The 20,146-nt window shown below is 46.0% G+C and overlaps 1 protein-coding gene across 3 annotated transcripts in view; it reads right to left on the minus strand.

Moving 5' to 3' along the window:
• Positions 1-20,146, minus strand: part of LOC139052644 (kinesin-like protein KIF11) — a 210,399-nt gene that overhangs the window by 90,349 nt on the left and 99,904 nt on the right. For all 3 annotated transcript variants that reach the window (XM_070529709.1, XM_070529707.1, XM_070529708.1), the window contains exons 9-10: positions 3,896-3,984; positions 3,383-3,470 (exon numbers count right to left, since the gene is read on the minus strand). In XM_070529709.1, coding sequence (XP_070385810.1) covers positions 3,383-3,470; positions 3,896-3,984 — 177 coding nt within the window. The remainder of the gene's footprint in view (positions 1-3,382; positions 3,471-3,895; positions 3,985-20,146) is intronic.

Here is a 20,146-nt window from a genome sequence, read left to right on the forward strand (position 1 = left end):
AGCTTCTGATGAATTATGGTCGTTACAGTGGGTCCCACCTGTGCCGAAATTTGCTTTAACTTCAGTTTCCTGTCATTAAACACTTGCTCCTCAACGAGAGAGACAATTCCTTTGGTCATCACTTCCATGGGCCGACCACTGCGGGGCTCATCCCATGCGAAACTGTTTTGTTCACTCTCATTCACGGTGGATTAAGAAGGGGAAGCTTCTCCTTATACACCACCCAAATGTTGTTTGGAAACACTTGGGGGAACCCCTTCTTTGGTGAGGAAGTGGCGATAATGCTCAAACTCTAATATCAAGCCGTGAATAAGCGTGCCTCGTGTTTGTCAGGCGAGTGCACGCTACTGATGAACACGCGTACTGAGTTGAAACTCCTACGCTGGCCTCTTAAGAGATGGTGCTGTGTGCCTGATGTGACTGTTTTGAAATCGCTGCAAGTTTTAGATGTACGGCAGGAAACTTATGGAATTACCCTGGTAGGCCGAACTACTTCAACGTACGCTACCAAGCTTCATGTTGTTCGGTGCCATGCTTTTAATTAAAAGAATTCGCCGTTGTTAGCAATGGCACCGACTCCGACTTTATAAATCTCGCGATCGGCTTGGAAGCATGGAAATCACAGCGCATATTACCGGTTCCCGAAAGTCAGCTGCGCTCAGCACAGCATTCTTACACGATGAAGCAAACGCAAAGTATTGTGGTGAAGCACACCAACAGTGGGATAGAGCAATTGTAACAGGACACGGTATGTAGCTTTAGCTTATCCAGTATTCGGGTCAACGCAGGCGGACTGGGCGTTGGGACGGAGGCGTAAACGTGAGATCCCTGCATGGTGCAGCCACCTGGTGGCACAGAGCTCAAACAGACAAAAGCAGCTAATATTGCAGTAACGAAGTGTATTGTACTTCGCTGCTGGTGTAAATTTTCGGCAGTGGCGCGATCGTGTTGCTGCCAAAAATGTACACTCGCAGCAAAGTAAAACAGACTTGGTTACTGCAATATTAGCCATAGTTGTCTGGTTGAGCTCTGAACCACTAGGTGGCTGCACCATGCAGGGCACTCAGGGTTACGGCTCTTCCCTTCCGCCCAGTCTGCCTGCGTTTACCTGAATATCGGACAAGCTAAAACTCTCTATTGATACACGCATGCACCCGCCATCTCTGATCACAGTACAAGCACCAGCACGGCTAATAAGTGTACTGGCAGGCCTTCAGAGCTACTGCGGACATGTCTGTGCATGCATTTTACTGCCCCCAAGGGCTCAAATCGTCATTCATTTTTTTTCGGGGTGCCCTATTTTTCAGATGTTCTCGCGGCCCTAGGGAGTCCGAGAAATCCGACGTCGACTGTAATACGAACTTGATTAATTAGCTTCGCCGCAATACAATCAGGTTATGCCGTGAAGCATACTAAAATATGGAATGGTCCATTGTCACGGGACATAGTACGAGTCGTTATTGCACAAGCGCAGGCTCCAGTCACAGTATGAGCACTCAGACGCCTAATAAGCATACTGGCAGCAATTTGAGCTGTTTAACAGCGAAGCTGTTAGCCTCTAGTTGGTCGGCATTTTTTGAGTCTGCGTCTAGGTATTGGCAAACATTTGGGCCGATGCCAGCGGAAGTGCAGGGACAGCAGAATGCAGGGGCTCGTACCCCCATAAGACAGAGGCTTCAAGCAGTCAGCAAAGTGAAGCGAACAGTGCGTACATTCTTTGAAATCACGCATACAGCATACAAAACAGCATATGATCCAATAAAGAACAAGCACAAAACAATCATCCAAACCACATAATTAATGCTGAAGGCCCTCCTGATAACGATGCGAAGCACGTAGCACTCACTGCATGCGCTTCCCCAGTAAATGTTACCGTTGCGCAAGCTACCGTGCCGACGAAAGCTTGCAATGTGGGGAGTGACATCCCTAGCCTTTCGTAACTGATTTCAATGTTGTTGCAGCACTGCTATGGGCGGCGGCGTTTTGTCAAAGTTACCATTACTCTAAATTACCATTACTTTAAGGCATTAAAGCATTGCATACCCCCTCAGCAATTTCAGTGGTGGTTTTCAACAGCTTCACTGGACATCCACTTTGGCAGGGCCTTTGGATGGCGAGTTAACATTTTTGACACTGCTGTGGCGATTTTGGACATGGTTTCGCAGGACAGGCATGTCTTGTATATGATACAGTTGACGAGGCCTAGTATGCATTACTTATTATACACCGTGTACAAGAAGCGGGAAAAAAAAAACAATCTGTGTTTTGGGGCAGCTTGCGAAAAGGGGAGGCTAAAATGTAAAAAAAAGAAAGAAAAAATACTCAAAATTAAGTCGAAGTACAGAGCCAACAAAGCAACGTCTATCTAAAGCTCTGAAGGCCTGCCAGTAAACATATTAGTTGTCTAGGTACTCGTACTGTGACCGAAGACTGCGCATGTGCGTGTACAAATTAAGAAACACGTGGTATGCCCCCATAACAGTAGCAGCTTTCCCCCGCTTGGTACGCTTCCCCGCATTACAGGTGCATTGCGGAAAAGCTAACTTTAAAAGCAAATACAGCCAAATGAATTGGCAGCGTGTTCCAGCATTTTTTCTCATTTGTTTAATTTGACTCGGCGGATAATTCGACCAGTTTCGTTGATCCCGTCCGACTCGAATTAACGGAAGTCGACTGTATGAGGAACAACATGCTCCAGGAAGGCAGAGTCAACAGTGCAGCAACAAAATTCATGTGCTGTTGCATGTACTGTAGAGGCCATGGTGTACTTGCCACTCGCAGCAACAACAAAATTGTCAAAGCTCATTATAATGAAGTTGCATCGGACAAGAAAATATGTTCCTTATATCTCATATTCGTTTTAACAATTGTTACACGCTGATGTTGGCGGGAAACATTTTAGATTTACTTCAACATATCCGGCAATTAGGTATATCCGTATTTGTTATGTAAAGGTATGACTATGTTATTTCAAATACAAAAGCAAGCACGTCAGTTTAGTAGCTGGAAGTGGGTAGTTAAAGATACCAAACAAAGTTTAATCACATAAGGTAAGGTACTACATAAAATTTCTTAACCCGAAATTTCTTTTACAAGAACTGCTACAGCAAAGATAAAGTGTAATCAAAGGCCAAAGGAACATGTTTACTAGATTCAATAGAAACAACCAAATGGACAGTTGTTTATAGTACTATTAGAGTATAGTACAAAGATTTTGAAAGTGAAGAACCAACAACTTTATGGCCAGCTATCCAAGTGAAATCCAATTTTATCAGAGCCACATTAAATATTCGAGCATGTCACGAGATTTATGAGCTTTGAGAACCAGTGAAATGACAACGGGCTACTGCACAAAAAAAGGCATAAAGAGCATGTAACTTACTGTTCGAAGCTTTGCATTTAGGGACGCTATTCGGGCTTCTTTTTCAAAAATGCATTGCGATTGGCTGGTGAGCCTCTGCTCCATCATCCTTGCAAAAAAGTAAAAATTTAAGAATTTAGCATTAACAAAAAGCAGTGCATCAAACGCAGCAATAAATTAGTGTTCAAGGACTAGGAAAAGCATTAAACACCTGAACTTGCAGCGCAAGGGTAGCAAAGCAAGCTCATCTTAAACCTTGCAATTAAAGCTACTTAACCATTCAAGAGGCGCGCACAATAGGTCACAAATTTATTACAGTTCATGAAAGCCTAAAACATGGGCAATATTTGTGAACAATTTGTTGCACAATAATGAACACCACCAGTGCTGCAGCAGAAGGTTAATGTTGCTAGTGTGAAATGTATTCGAAACAAAATAACTAATTTACTGAGAAATCTCAGTTTACCCTTCTACCATTACAGACAAGGGAGGCAAGAAAGACAAAATGCTACACATCCCCTAGTAAAAAGGTACCTGTAATTTTTCTGGTCCAGAAAAACGGTATTCTTTTTTCTGGCTGCAATCAGGTTCCTTTGGAGACGTTCGATCTTTTTTGTGTACTCCTGCAATCAAAAATAATTAGATAAATATCCCGAGCCCTGTTGGAACAAAAGCAAACTTGTGCGAATGAAGGAGAAAAAGAACAGATAACTTGCGTCACAAGTCGGGCACTGAAGGCTCAAATGGTGAGGGGGGGGGCTTATGGGGATTCAGCCCCCCCCCCCCAAAATTTTTTCGTGCTGTCTATGCACCACCGACCAAAGCAACCCGCGGCGCCGGAAATCATTCTGTATTTTGCCTAGAATGTCCTTTTCTCGCTCGAAAAGACATTTCACGGCGAACATTGCGAACTCAGGCTGAATTTCGCGGCAAAGTCCATGTACCCGGAGTCACATAACGCAGGCAGCCCCATCCGAGCACAAAGTTTCAATGCCGTTTTGATGAAGAACGGCCTCTCCGCGGCATCTCGTGGAGGCTGCGGAAGCTACGGAGCGCATGGATGCCAATTCCGAAACCTTGGAGGTACAAGTCTCATAAACTTTTGATGTGAAAAGTGCCAAGGTTGTGCTTTAGATGTTCAGTTGAGGAACTCTGTAGGTTTAATGCTGTTATAAACATTCGACGCCAAAGGTGCATTGACTTTTCTCGGAACATACAACGAGACAAGCCAAATCAACACACTATCAGACAAGCTGACAAAGCACGCAGCGAGGTCTGATGAGACGAAGCGCTGTGGTGACAGCGCTTCATTTGTGCCGTCATGTCACATAAAAAAATATCAACATTTTTTCCCCTACGCCAAGGCATCCATGTCAAGACACTAAAGCCAGCCAAGGTAACTACGTTCATTTTTTTTTCCAATTTGAGTTTTATTCGCAAGGACACATTGGACCTCTTCAATTTTTTTGTTCTCGCTACCCTAACCGCTGGCTGCCGGAGCCAGCCAGAGTGCATACGTTTTTCGCCTGTTGCACTGACCACCGCGCGGCGCACTTAGGTGCGCGTTTGTTTTGATCTGGCCCAGTGGATTTTCCCCTGGCAGAGTTTTGGACGCTTTCTGGCTAGCAGACGAGAAAAATGAACAATGGTCGCTCACTGCCATCCCTATGGGGATTCGAAGGATTGCACCGCATTCGCTTTAGCGCAACCTCTCCAGAAAGTCTTGTCTCGCCGGAGTAGGATACCGAGCAGTATGCGTATGGTTTTCGGTGGACCAAGCGTCTCACATTTTCTTCGATATTCCTTCGGTAGCAACATTACGCGCTCAAAGTAGGCATTCGATTGCAGCGAACATACTTTCCTTTGCATTTTGTTTTCATTTCGGTCCCCCCGCCCCACAAAAGGAAAAAAAAACATTGTTGTGGCGCAGTGAATTGTCGCCTAGTGAAAGTTCGATTTTGTTACTTCTTTTGCGGAAAGTAATGGGCCACGGGACGCTTCAGTTGCCAGATACTCTTACTATATTATTGCGATAGCAATTATATGGACACTCCGGGCGCAGTCCTACCATCGCCGTTGCCCTCAAGTTTCGTATAAAGTCCAAGGGCGATAACATCCGGACCGAGAGCCGCAAGCTGTACGTGCGAGTGAAAGTTTGGGGGTGGGGGGTTGAATGGGTGAGCCGACGATAGTGACTCAGTCTTGTGTGCGCAAAGGAGAAAAGTGGGGAGCAAGCGCGCCGCCTTCGGTCGCGCTCGATACATCGGGGTGAGTGGATGGAATGGGTGCGGGATCTAGGATTCTGTGAATCTGTGTTTGCGCAACTTGTTTATTTGTCTTGTTTCACGCATTATTACAGTGACTTCTTCTTAGATACGCAGATTTATTGGATACTTATACGTATATTTAAATATCTTGTTGCGAGGTTTCGTGTATACGTGCAGTGAGCTTTGTTACCAGAGACACTTTCTTGCCCTTTATCAAGCTGTATCTTCGCTGTTGTATATGCCATTGTATCTTCATATTTCTAATGTACGAGGGCCAGTCAAATGAAAGTAAGCCTAGCCACCCCGCGCAATAATGGTTCGGTTCATTATCTGCGAGGCATGCGCGTAGCACAGAGGCATCTCTCATTTACAGAAGTGACACGCAGGTCTGACGTTAAAGGTTCCTTAATGCTGTGATACATTGAGTTGAACATGGTTGCGTGACATGAATGAGACTCCAAAAATTGAACAGCGCGGCGTCCATGTTTTTGACAGCTGAAGGCGTTTCCTAAAAAGAAACTACAGGTTTTTCCGCTCAGTTTAATCCGAACGCCATTGAAAATAATCCAGGTGCCAGCCAATTTAATCTGAGCGCCAGCATTTTTAATCCCACTGCCAATAATTTGATCCAGGCGCCATCACTTTTAATCCCAGCGCCATCCGAATTAATCCGCGTGCCAACTCATTTAATCCCTGCGCCATCCATTTTATTCCAAGTGCCACACATTTTAATCCCAGTGCCAGTCAATTTAATCCTGTTGGAAATTGATTGAGAAACGAATAATTCTTGCAGAAGAGCTCGAACCAGGCGTCATGAATGCCGTGTATTCATTGATGTGATCACTATATTGGCGTCTGCACTACAGGAGCACAGTTTCCACGCTACCGGTCTTGTCATGGTTGCTTCAGAAACACTTCCGTGTGTTATACCGCTCGCTCATTTTCTCCTTGAGTCGCATTCCCGAGTGACAAGAGACTCACATAAGTGAATGGAATGGAATGGAATGGAAACCTTTATTGACTCTTTTAAGGTTTTAGCGGGTCGAGGCCGAAGTCTTAATTCTTGAAGCTTGGGTCCTCTTCAGCCATAGATGGGCTCCGAGTCCAGGGCTCCACTGAACGCGTGCGCTATTAGAGCTCTTTGAGCCTCTAGCTCGCGGCTGGTGAGCCAGCTCTCCCATTGCTCCGCACTTGGTGTTTTGTCTTTGTGGAATGCCTGGTTTCTTGTACACTCCCATGTAATGTGGTATAGTGTTGGTTTAGCTCCACACCACGGACAGGTTGCGCTATACTGCGTGGGGAACATCCTACTTAGTATGTGTAAGTTTGGAAAGGAGCCCGTTTGCAGTCTCCGCCAACCGGCGGCCTCCTCCTTTGTTAATGCTTTATGTGGTGGGGGATATTCATATCTTAGCCCCTTATAGAGGTAAGTGAGGCAGAATCGTGACGGATATTACGTGACTTGGGTCGCGATCATGACATGCGATTTCCTTCCCTATCGCCTTGCATATCGATCGACATTGTTCGCAAGGGTAAAAACTTGCTCACCATTACTCACGCACTTGGCATAATCCCTAAGCGATTCAATATAGCTCACTAATCTTGTATTTTCTATGCACTCTTATGCTTCTGTCATGCATACCAAATGAAATGGTTCTGAGAATGTAACAGCTTAACCTTGAGCGACATGATTAGCTCACTTGTGACTCGCTCGACGCAACCGCCGTCGCACCTCTTCTAACCTGCCTACTAACATATCAAAGGAAATCGCTTTCAAAGCTCAAAAACATGCCCCCTATCAATGACTCAAGTGACGTGATCACTAGTGACTGGCGTGACATCACCACGCTTTTCACGCATGCACTATCCTAAACTGCCAGCGTGCATATCAAACGAAGGGGCTTATAAAGGATAATAACCGGCTCACTATCACCCAGCCAATGACGTGATCACTAGTGACTCCCATGACGTCATCATGGTTCTCACCCAACCATGCACTCTCCTAACCTACCCACATGCATATCAGACGAAATGGCTTTTGAAGAGCAACAACCTGATCATTATCACAAAGTCAAATGAGCTGATCACTAGTGACTAACGTGACGTCATTACGGCTCTCACCGAACCGGGCACTCTTCTAACCAGCCGACATGCATATCAAAGGAAATGACGTTTAAAGAGCAACAACCTGCTCATTATCACAACGTCGAATGGGGTGATCACTAGTGACTCACGTGACGTCTCCACGGTTCTCACCCAACCATACTCTCCTAACCTGGCGGCATGCATATCAAACGAAATGACTTTTAAAGAGCAACAACCTGCTCATTATCACAAAGTAGAATGAGGTGATCACTAGTGACTCACCTGACGTCACTACGGCTCTCACCCAACCATGCACTCTCCTAACCTGCCGACATGCATATCAAACGAAATGGCGCTTAAAGAGCAACAAGCTGCTCATTATCACAAAGTAGAATGAAGTGATCACTAGTGACTCACCTGACGTCACAACGGTTCTCACCCAACCATGCAATCTCCTAACCTGGCGACATGCATATCAAACGAAATGACTTTTAAAGAGCAACAACCTGCTCATTATCACAAGGTAGTATAAGGTGATCACTAGTGACTCACGTGGCATCACAACGGTTCTCACCCAACCATGCACTCTCCTAACCTGGGGACATGCATATCAAACGAAATGACTTTTAAAGAGCAACGACCTGCTCATTATCACAAAGTAGAATAAGGTGATCACTAGTGACTCACGTGACGTCACTACGGCTCTCATTCAACCATGCACTCTCCTAACCTGCCGACAAGCAAATCAAACGCAATGACTTTTAAAGAGCAACAACCTGCACATTATCACAAAGTAGAATGAGGTGATCACTAGTGACTCACGTGACGTCACCACGGCTCTCATCCAACCGAGCACTCTCCTAACCTGCCGACATGCATAACAAACGAAATGGCTTTTAAAGAGCAACAACCTGCCCATTATCCAAAAGTAGAATGAGGTGTTCACCAGTGACTCACGTGACGTCACTACATTCGCACGCGAGCGCCAACTCCCCTTACCTGCCGGCACGTATATCAAAAGAAATGGTTTTCAAAGGGCCGGTAACTGCTTACTATCGCTCATTAACATGAGGTGATCACTAGTGACTTACAATGCGCTGTTCCGAGTAACTCGCTCAAGATATCGTGTTAGAGAAGAGACGCATTGACACGCGCAAACCGTGTTATGATGGTGACTCACATGACGTCCCCATGAAGGCTATTTAGCACGCACTCTTCATTAAGGGATGCAATGATATAAGAAATATTTTTAAAAGGCCAAAATATGCGAATTGAGTCACACCTTTTTCTTACAAATGAATTGTTCATTATGGAGCGGTGGTTCTCATATTGCCAGAAACCTTGTCATGCTACCGACCTCGAAAGGAAATATCCTTGTATAGGTTTACACTTTGATGGTTGCCTCGTGTTAATCAAATATAAGTGGACAATTGACGAATATCTGAATCTCGGATGCGCGGGATTGAGTGCGCCTTCTTTTCTCCTAAAGCTCGAGTATGGACTGCAAGAAGTACAACCAAAAAAATAGCGTCGTGATGTATTTTATGAGACATCTCACTCGACACGAGATGTACAAAGATACGGTGAGATCTTTTGAACGAAAATATGTAATTTATTCGATGCGGTATTTAATTTCACAAGATACCAGGGCACTTCCTGAATGGGATTATAGAAACAATCCGAGAAGAACATGTCTTCCCCTCTAAGCGCAGCCTGAACGAAAGAATAGTTGTGCCTATCAAATGCAGCGCAATCCACGCGTTGCACAAGTGCCATTGCGTGTTGTGCAGCATTTACAAGCAACGAGCGCCTGTGCTCCTTTTGTGTGACTCCTTGTGGAGTCACCAGCACTGCGTCGCGCCGCTCACTGAAGTACTGTTTAACTTGGCATTTAAACTTGGAGAAAACTTCCTCTACGGGATTAAAAAAAGGGCTGTATGGCGGCAGGCGCTTGATGGAATGGTTCGAGCTGACCAGATTTGCCTGTTCTGCGCGATTGTGAGCGGGAGCGTTGTCGAAAATGAAGGCAGCCTCTGCATCCGGTTCCTCAGAGTCAACAGGGGCGGAAACATCGGCGAGAAAGTCATTGAATACGATCCAATGAACTCTTTCGACAATTCACCAGTGCAGCACACCGTTTGCCGACATGATGGCGATGATGTTGATGTTCGCGCCTTTCGTCGAAGTCGTCGTCTGGAGCGCTGCCGTGCCCTTTTTTTGCGCGGCCGAATTTTCTTGAGCACCATATATTGTAATTCGTTTCGTCGACGTAAAAGCGACAAAACGCCGGGGCACATTGGTTTGTAACCATTGCGCATACTCTTTTCGCTTCTTCTTCACGTCGGAGTGGTTGCGGTCCACCGGCCTCTGGGTCGCTAATTTGATGGAGTAGTTGTGTACGTCGAGGAGGCGGTCAAAAGAACTGGCGATGATTGTGAGGCCAGGTATTTCTTGTTCAACGGTTCGCTTTAGCTGTTTCAGCGTGAACGCTGGGTTCTCGTCGACAGTTCTTGTTACGACGGCGACAACATCGGCACCAAACGTTCTGATTGAGCCCCCCGTTTTCAGAGACACTTCACGGTCTGTCGCTGCAATCGACCTTACAGTTTTTAGATTTATGCCGAGCGTCTCGGCGAGTTGTCTCAAATCTCCGCCGCGCCTTGAGGCATCGACGATTCTTGATCGGTTGACGTCAGACACCTTGTTGTTTTTCCTTCGTGGCTTATTTTGATCCCTGAACGGAGGACCCCGCTTTCGCACGACGCTCGCCTGTTCGTCTTCAGGAGTCCCACCTTCAATGGCGGTCAGCTCAGGTAAAAATCAAGCACAGCTGCAGCACTGGGAGCACATAACAAAAGGTCAGACCGCCACTAAGCGCCGTGAACGCCGTCTGCTGAGTCCGCTTGGTTACGACACCATATCGTCTGCTATTCAAGCGGAAAGTCGAACGCGCTTGCAGACGACAGGGAAATCGTGGAAGTACTAAGAAGAGCTTGTGCTCTTTAGAATTACATTACTGGAAGTATTTCTGAATGACATAGAGCAGTAGAACAAAAAAGCTAAAGCAGACAAGTTATCGTCTGCGTCACCGCCGGCGAAACTGCACACGCCGTTCTCCTGCGATGGTGGTGAAACAAAAACAGAGCACTCAGCAGACGGCGTTCACGGCGCTTCTGTAATAGTGGCGGTCTGACCTTTTGTTATGTGCTCCCGGTGCTACAGCTGTGCTTGATTTTTACCTGAGCTGACCGCCATAGAAGGTGGGACTCCTGAAGACGAACAGGCGAGCGTCGTGCGAAAGCGGGGTCCTCCGTTCAGGGATGAAAATAAGCCACGAAGGAAAAACCACAAGGTGTCTGACGTCAACCGATCAAGAATCGTCGATGCCTCAAGGCGCGGCGGAGATTTGAGACAACTCGCCGAGACGCTCGGCATAAATCTAAAAACTGTAAGGTCGATTGCAGCGACAGACCGTGAAGTGTCTCTGAAAACGGGAGGCTCCATCAGAAAGTTTGGTGCCGATGTTGTCGCCGTCGTAACACGAACTGTCGACGAGAACCCAGCGTTCACGCTGAAACAGATAAAGCGAACCGTTGAACAAGAAATACCTGGCCTCACAATCATCGCCAGTTCTTTTGACCGCCTCCTCGACGTACACAACTACTCCATCAAATTAGCGACCCAGAGGCCGGTGGACCGCAACCACTCCGACGTGAAGAAGAAGCGAAAAGAGTATGCGCAATGGTTACAAACCAATGTGCCCCGGCGTTTTGTCGCTTTTACGTCGACGAAACGAATTACAATATATGGTGCTCAAGAAAATTCGGCCGCGCAAAAAAAGGGCACGGCAGCGCTCCAGACGACGACTTCGACGAAAGGCGCGAACATCAACATCATCGCCATCATGTCGGCAAACGGTGTGCTGCACTGGTGAATTGTCGAAAGAGTTCATTGGATCGTATTCAATGACTTTCTCGCCGATGTTTCCGCCCCTGTTGACTCTGAGGAACCGGATGCAGAGGCTGCCTTCATTTTCGACAACGCTCCCGCTCACAATCGCGCAGAACAGGCAAATCTGGTCAGCTCGAACCATTCCATCAAGCGCCTGCCGCCATACAGCCCTTTTTTTAATCCCGTAGAGGAAGTTTTCTCCAAGTTTAAATGCCAAGTTAAACAGTACTTCAGTGAGCGGCGCGACGCAGTGCTGGTGACTCCACAAGGAGTCACACAAAAGGAGCACAGGCGCTCGTTGCTTGTAAATGCTGCACAACACGCAATGGCACTTGTGCAACGCGTGGATTGCGCTGCATTTGATAGGCACAACTATTCTTTCGTTCAGGCTGCGCTTAGAGGGGAAGACATGTAGTTGTTCTCGGTTTGTTTATATAATCCCATTCAGGAAGTGCCCTGGTATCTTGTGAAATTAAATACCGCATCGAATAAATTACATATTTTCGTTTAAAAGATCTCACCGTATCTTTGTACATCTCGTGTCGAGTGAGATGTCTCATAAAATACATCACGACGCTATTTTTTTGGTTGTACTACTTGCAGTCCATACTCGAGCTTTAGGAGAAAAGAAGGCGCACTCAATCCCGCGCATCCGAGATTCAGATATTCGTCAATTGTCCACTTATATTTGATTAACACGAGGCAACCATCAAAGTGTAAGCCTATACAAGGATATTTCCTTTCGAGTTCGGTAGCATGACAAGGTTTCTGGCAATATGAGAACCACCGTTCCATAATGACCAATTCATTTGTAAGAAAAAGGTGTGACTCAATTCGCATATTTTGGCCTTTTAAAAATATTTCTTATATTATTGCATCCCTTAATGAAGAGTGCGTGCTAAATAGCCTTCATGGGGACGTCATGTGAGTCACCATCATAACACGGTTTGCGCGTGTCAATGCGTCTCTTCTCTAACACGATATCTTGAGCGAGTTACTCGGAAGAGCGCATTGTAAATCACTAGTGATCACGTCATGTTAATGAACGATAGTAAGCAGTTACCGGCCCTTTGAAAACCATTTCTTTTGATATACGTGCGGACATGTAAGGGGAGTTGACGCTCGCGTGCGAATGTAGTGACATCACATGAGTCACTAGTGATCACGTCATTCTACTTTGGGATAATGGGCCGGTTGTTGCTCTTCAAAAGCCATTTCGTTTGTTATGCATGTCGCCAGGTTAGGAGAGTGCACGGTTGGGTGAGAGCCGTGGTGACGTCACGTGAGTCACTAGTGATCACCTCATTCTACTTTGGGATAATGGGCAGGTTGTTGCTCTTTAAAAGCCATTTCGTTTGTTATGCATGTCGCCAGGTTAGGAGAGTGCATGCTTGGGTGAGAGCCGTAGTGACGTCAGGTGAGTCACTAGTGATCACCTCATTCTACTTTGTGATAATGAGCAGGTTGTTGCTCTTTAAAAGTAATTTCGTTTGATATGCATGTCGCCAGCTTAGGAGAGTGCATGGTTGGGTGAGAACCGTTGTGACGTCAGGTGAGTCACTAGTGATCACTTCATTCTACTTTGTGATAATGAGCAGGTTGTTGCTCTTTAAGCGCCATTTCGTTTGATATGCATGTCGGCAGGTTAGGAGAGTCCATGGTTGGGTGAGAGCCGTAGTGACGTCAGGTGAGTCACTAGTGATCACCTCATTCTACTTTGTGACAATGAGCAGTTTGTTGCTCTTTAAAAGTCATTTCGTTTGATATGCATGTCGCCAGGTTAGGAGAGTATGGTTGGGTGAGAACCGTGGAGACGTCACGTGAGTCACTAGTGATCACCCAATTCGACGTTGTGATAATGAGCAGGTTGTTGCTCTTCAAAAGCCATTTCGTCTGATATGGATGTGGGCAGGTTAGGAGAGTGCATGGGTGGGTGAGAACCATGATGACGTCATGGGAGTCACTAGTGATCACGTCATTGGCTGGGTGATAGTGAGCCGGTTATTATCCTTTATAAGCCCCTTCGTTTGATATGCACGCTGGCAGTTTAGGATAGTGCATGCGTGAAAAGCGTGGTGATGTCACACCAGTCACCAGGGATCACGTCACTTGAGTCATTAATAGGGGCCATGTTTTTGAGTTTTGAAAGCGATTTCCTTTGATATGTTAGTAGGCAGGTTAGGAGAGGTGCGACGGCGGTTGCGTCGAGCGAGTCACAAGTGAGCTAATCATGTCGCTCAAGGTTAAGCTGTTACATTCTCAGAACCATTTCATTTGGTATGCATGACGGAAGCATAAGAGTGCATAGAAAATACAAGATTAGTGAGCTATATTGAATCGCTTAGGGATTATGCCAAGTGCGTGAGTAATGGTGAGCAAGTTTTTACCCTTGCGAACAATGTCGATCGATATGCAAGGCGATAGGGAAGGAAATCGCATGTCATGATCGCGACCCAAGTCACGTAATATCCGTCACGATTCTGCCTCACTTACCTCCATAAGGGGCTAAGATATCAATATCCCCCACCACATAAAGCATTAACAAAGGAGGAGGTCGCCGGTTGGCGGAGACTGCAAACGGGCTCCTTTCCAAACTTACACATACTAAGTAGGATGTTCCCCACGCAGTATAGCGCAACCTGTCCGTGGTGTGGAGCTAAACCAACACTATACCACATTACATGGGAGTGTACAAGAAACCAGGCATTCCACAAAGACAAAACACCAAGTGCGGAGCAATGGGAGAGCTGGCTCACCAGCCGCGAGCTAGAGGCTCAAAGAGCTCTAATAGCGCACGCGTTCAGTGGAGCCCTGGACACGGGGCCCATCTATGGCTGAAGTGGACCCAAGCTTCAAGAATTAAGACTTCGGCCTCGACCCGCTAAAACCTTAAAAGAGTCAATAAAGGTTTCCATTCCATTCCGTTCCATTCCATTCACTTATGTGAGTCTCTTGTCACTCGGGAATGCGACTCAAGGAGAAAATGAGCGAGCGGTATAACACACGGAAGTGTTTCTGAAGCAACCATGACAAGACCGGTAGCGTGGAAACTGTGCTCCTGTAGTGCAGACGCCAATATAGTGATCACATCAATGAATACACGGCATTCATGACGCCTGTTACGAGCTCTTCTGCAAGAATTATTCGTTTCTCAATCAATTTCCAACAGGATTAAATTGACTGGCACTGGGATTAAAATGTGTGGCACTTGGAATAAAATGGATGGCGCAGGGATTAAATGAGTTGGCACGCGGATTAATTCGGATGGCGCTGGGATTAAAAGTGATGGCGCCTGGATTAAATTATTGGCACTGGGATTAAAAATGCTGGCGCTCAGATTAAATTGGCTGGCACCTGGAATATTTTCAATGGCGTTCGGATTAAACTGAGCGGGAAAACCTGTAGTCGCCGTATGGCTGCCGTGTACGTTGAACATTGCACTTCACTGGCCACTGTGAAGCGTTAGAGCGAACAGTTCAAAGAATGACGTGAACGTTGCAAAGACGATCTAATTCCGGGCCAAGGCCATCGTGCAATCACCCCCAACAAAATTGCAAAGGTTGATGAGCTAATGAGAAAAGAACGAAGGATAAACTTCGATGAACTTGCAGAGCGTGTGAACATCAGTCACGGTTCGGTTTACGCCATAATTCATGAACATCTCGCTTATCGGCTCTTGTGCGCGCAACGAATGCTCAAGGTTTTGAACCACCGCCAGAAGACGGAGAACTTCGGCGCTGCCTTGACTCATCTGATCCGGCATCACAATAAGGATGACGACTTCTTGCCTGCAATTGTGATCGGGGACGCACCATGGTGCCACTACTACGAGACTGAAACACGACTGCAAAGCTTACAGTGGAGACATTCGAATTCACCACGCCCAAAGATAGCCAAGGCGGTCATTTTTGTCGGTAAAGTGTTGTTGACTTTTTTGTCGATCATCAGGGGCCATTACTAATAGAATTTGCTAAAACTTGAGATTTAACAAATTTAGCAAAACGCCGAAACGGCTGCATGTCGGAATCAAGGACAAATGACGTGGAAAATTGAGTAATTGGTTCATCTTGCTCTACAACAATGTTCGTCCCCACGTCGCTGATATGGTTAATACAAAACCGGCAAAGTTCAAGTGGGAAACTCTGCAACTTGCGCCATACAGATCAAACCTGTCGCCTTGTGACTTCCACATTTTGAGGCAACCAAAAAAGCAGCTCAAGCGAACCAGATTCGTGTCGGACGATGACGAGAGAGAGTCAGTTGGAGACTTTTTGAAGCAGCAACCGAAATAGTTTTATGAGATGGGAATCATGCGACTCGTTAGTCAACGGGACAAATGTCTAAATGCTCATGGCGACTACTTTTCAAAAAAGTACCCCATTTGTCATATATTCGCACTGCCTCGCTTTCATTTGACTCGCGCTCGTATATTTTGAAGAACTCCTGCTTTGTATACGTGCTCTCTGTTGCGACTATAATTTCCGTGCAATTACTCACGATAAACGATCGGTGACAGCTGCTCCTGCGTAATGCATAGTAACAAATGACAGCGTCATTGAGATTTTTCACTGGCCGTTGCATATGTACAGGAATGTAAACACGAGCCTTGAATGAAAAAGTTTCATTAACATATTTGTCCTCAACTTGTTCATTTCATGGCCTTTACATTTTTCATATCAGCGGCATGCACTGCTTTGCTGGTTTCGAAATGATATAGTTCTTAAGTTCGTGTGATCTTTTCTTTACTTACTATATAGACAAAAAACATGGAAGCATTCATATCAGTTATTTTGGGCACAGCGTTTGGCACATGCGAGTACATACTTTTAAGAAAAAATACGTATTTTACTTGTTTTGACAGTACGTAGCATTCAAGAATTCGTTCGCGCCATCTTTGGCAATGGCAATGCAATTATTATTTATGTATTTGACCCGCGACAAATTCTTTAAGAGGAAGCTTTAGCTCGAAGCCAACTCCGATGCGGCGTATTCAAATACATGTGAAACGCGGAAACGCTTTTCTGAGATAACGCCTGGATAGGATTTAATAAAATTTGTTGCATTTGAGAGGTAAAGTTAAATTCTAGTGTCTGTTGAAAGCGGAATTTTGATTTAGGGCCTGAATTTTCTTTTAAATATTTCGAAAAATTCGGAAGTTCGAAATATATAGAAACACGACGTTTACAATCTAATATCTCTGCATCAAGAACAGACATCGTGGTTCCGTAAACGGCATTTATTATAACAGTCAAAGCGAACTAAGTTGGTATGTAAATTTTTATACTTACCTAATGCTACATTTTTTAGTGATTAGCGTGTAACATATCAATTTTGTCCGCTGTAGATTTACTATTAGATCCAATTTACAGAATTGTGATATCATTTGTCATTGTTGAGTTAAAGAGCTTTAAAGTTGTTTATGTTGTTTCGTCTGCTGAAACTTTGCGATTTTCGCGAATTTTTAATAAAGAATTGACAACCTTAATCAAAAATTTGAAACCAGCGGTCCCTACAATTTAAGTTCTTCTTTCAAACTCAACAAGTATCGTCAAATTTGATACAGCGCTTGCCCAGAATATATTTAGATAGGAGCATCCGAGCTAAAGCATCCTCTTGAGGAGGAGGCCGAGCTGCAACGTGAGCCACCCCCATCTCTGAACGAAATTTCTGGCTATGCCACTGGTACTAGTCGATCACTACTACAGTGAAGTCACTTCAAGCCTTAGAGAAACACTAAAGAGGAATACAATTGAAGCTGTATTATTACATTACTTTTCTACAATGCTAAAAACCAATCTGATCAGGAAAAGAGGCTCGTTAAGCCATAAAAGTTGTAATAACAAAAGAAGATCCGCGGCACCGCCCTGAGCTTCCCGTACCAATTTAACCTGGCATGAATTACGAGTCTGCTCGGACTCGGTACAGTTTCTTTTTATCGCTAAATACAGAGTGTAGGAGTTGAGGAGGACGTCGGGATGAAACACTTGGAAGGTTTATTTACATTATGTACAGTGAGAGTGAATTAACAGTCTTAGAGTCATTACGGGCCGGCAGCAACTCGGACGCTGCGGCCCGTCGCAAGAAGTTCGAGAGAGATGAATCAAGGAATGCTCTAGGAATCCTCTAGGAATGCTCCTGGTCTGCGTCTTTTAGGCCCTTCGGTGTCGATAAGACACGTCACGTTCGGCCAATGGGAGAGCCCGCTCAGGTGACGCCATTTTCAGCCAATGGTAGGCGCCCGTGCGATGGAGTCACACCCGGCGAAGAGAGTCGCTGCTCGGGTGTTTGTCCGAGGGCTTTCTTCTCCCTGTGGTCTTGCCTTGCTGACTTGCAATGCGCCGTCACCATAGAGGGTAGGGGGCGACGCCGCCAGGTGGTCACGGTGCATTACAGCCGTCTTTCTTCGGGACCCACTTTACCCCCAACAGTGCCAGGACGGAAGAGTCCCTTCCCTTCACTTTCGGGAAGAGGCAAGCAGTGGATAGCTCCACAGGCTGCACACGAAGTGGGGTCCGCCAACTTCTTTGCAGATGCCGTGCCTCAGGAATGTGGCATCCGTGTTTCTGCGCTCCTTAATTAGCTGTGGTGCGATTCGATGTGGTCTGGGGAACTGGAAGTAGGCTCAGGAAACGGTCCCGTATCTAAGAGCTCGTCCTCGCCCCGGAAGTTGCGAATGGCCGGTGAACTGAATTCGCTGGCCATGAGGAACGCTGAAAGAACCCGCAGGGTACTGGTGTCGAGCCTAGTTTGACGAACTTCGGGATCCTGGGCCCTGGAGAACATACGTCAAACAAACAAAACAACACAGCGCTGCACCACGTGTAAGCGCAGGCTCTTCACCCCTGACTCGCCAGGCTATTACTGAGTCAAAATGAACCCTGAACTTTTATTTCCCCAATTTTGACAAAGCAGTTCCAACCACCTTTCCAAACCGCTATCCATTTCTCCCCGAATGCCGACAGGACCAGAGTGCTATTGTTGTACCAAAACAGTGGGTCGCTGCCATTGCAAACAAGCAGTGAAAACAGCCGAACATAACTTAAGTGGCCTAACTACACGAACAGCATGTTTCCAACCCTAACGCAGTGGCGTACTTATCACTCGTACTGTTGCCACTGAACCGTCTGGCCATCGTCACAAGTACGTGATCACAAGCGCGCTAGCCTTGTGGTCCCTAGTCAGAACGCGTACTTGCGTCGTAGGCAAACTTTTCATTACGCCTACACACGTGTCTTTCTTTAGTCCCTACAGGACACGTAACCTAAACGAAAACTTAATTTGCGTAACTTACGCATTCCGCAAAACACTTTTAAAAAAATGCGTCTCCCAATTACTAGTTCTACGCACGCTCACTAAAGAAGTCACAATACGGCTGCCCTCAACACACACGAGCAACCCAGTCAGAAATCTGCTTCCTTCCGTCCACACAGGACACGCGCTAATGGAACTAAGAACGCTTCTCAGTGCATATGATGCACTTACTGAAAACCTACGTGGTTAACCTTAGAAAATAAAAAACGCATAAAAACAAGGTTAACTAAAACACACGCGCGCTACGATAGGCCTCTCAACAATAACCTTGACACTCAGGTTACTTACACACACAAAAAAAGCCTATCTACTCATTAATGAACAACTCGCGAAACTACATGCTTACATAAAACTGATCTTTCTAATCTCGGAGCTTCTCGAACAAAAACGCCAACAAAGCTCATACCTTACATACTGAAAGAAACTAGTCTCAATTCGCTAAAATTTTCAAATGCTCAAAAAATAAAACAAAACAGAACGTTTTACTTCTACGGAAGCTCTGTTTGCCTGCCGTTCCAAACGTTTACGTCTGACTCATACTTTGAGCCGTAACCGAGGTGGTCGCGGTTTGAAAGCTATTCTGGCCACCGAGGAACAAGAAAAGGGTTGACTCACTATCAGCTCCCCCAAGACGTTACAGTCCCCTGGCAATTTGCGTCCTGGCGCCCCTCTTTCATCACGATCTCGATTGACCGCATCGCTACTCCCCACCTGGTCTCGTCTTGCCACCTTGTGCTTCTTTGTACTACACGCTGAGCTTCGAAGAGAATGACGAGAAAATTAACTGCCCCGTGCCCTTTGTCCGCGTCCGTGCAGAACATGCTTCGCGGACTTTGGCGGCACTACATTAGTCACCGCATTCCTATCTTTAGGGCGCTTCTTTCTGCGGCGCTTTCTCTTGGAGTTCCGTTTTATGCCACTTTCTCGTGCCTCGTGCTGGCCGTTACACATCTCATCGGCCCGGATCGGTCTCTTACCCGCACATTCTGATTGATTTTTATTTAAATCAGCACTCTCTCTGCCTCGACTGGCGGACAGCTCAAGTGACTCTTGAACAATGCAGCAGGCTTTACTCGAGTTATGCAACTCGCATTCTTGCGAACTGCCCTCTACTGCATTGGCCAGCTCACGCTGTGCATCGGCACACAGCCTGTCGGTATCGATCGCTGTC

Source organism: Dermacentor albipictus, unplaced genomic scaffold (genome assembly GCF_038994185.2).
Source record: "Dermacentor albipictus isolate Rhodes 1998 colony unplaced genomic scaffold, USDA_Dalb.pri_finalv2 scaffold_28, whole genome shotgun sequence".
Classification (NCBI taxonomy): domain Eukaryota; kingdom Metazoa; phylum Arthropoda; class Arachnida; order Ixodida; family Ixodidae; genus Dermacentor; species Dermacentor albipictus.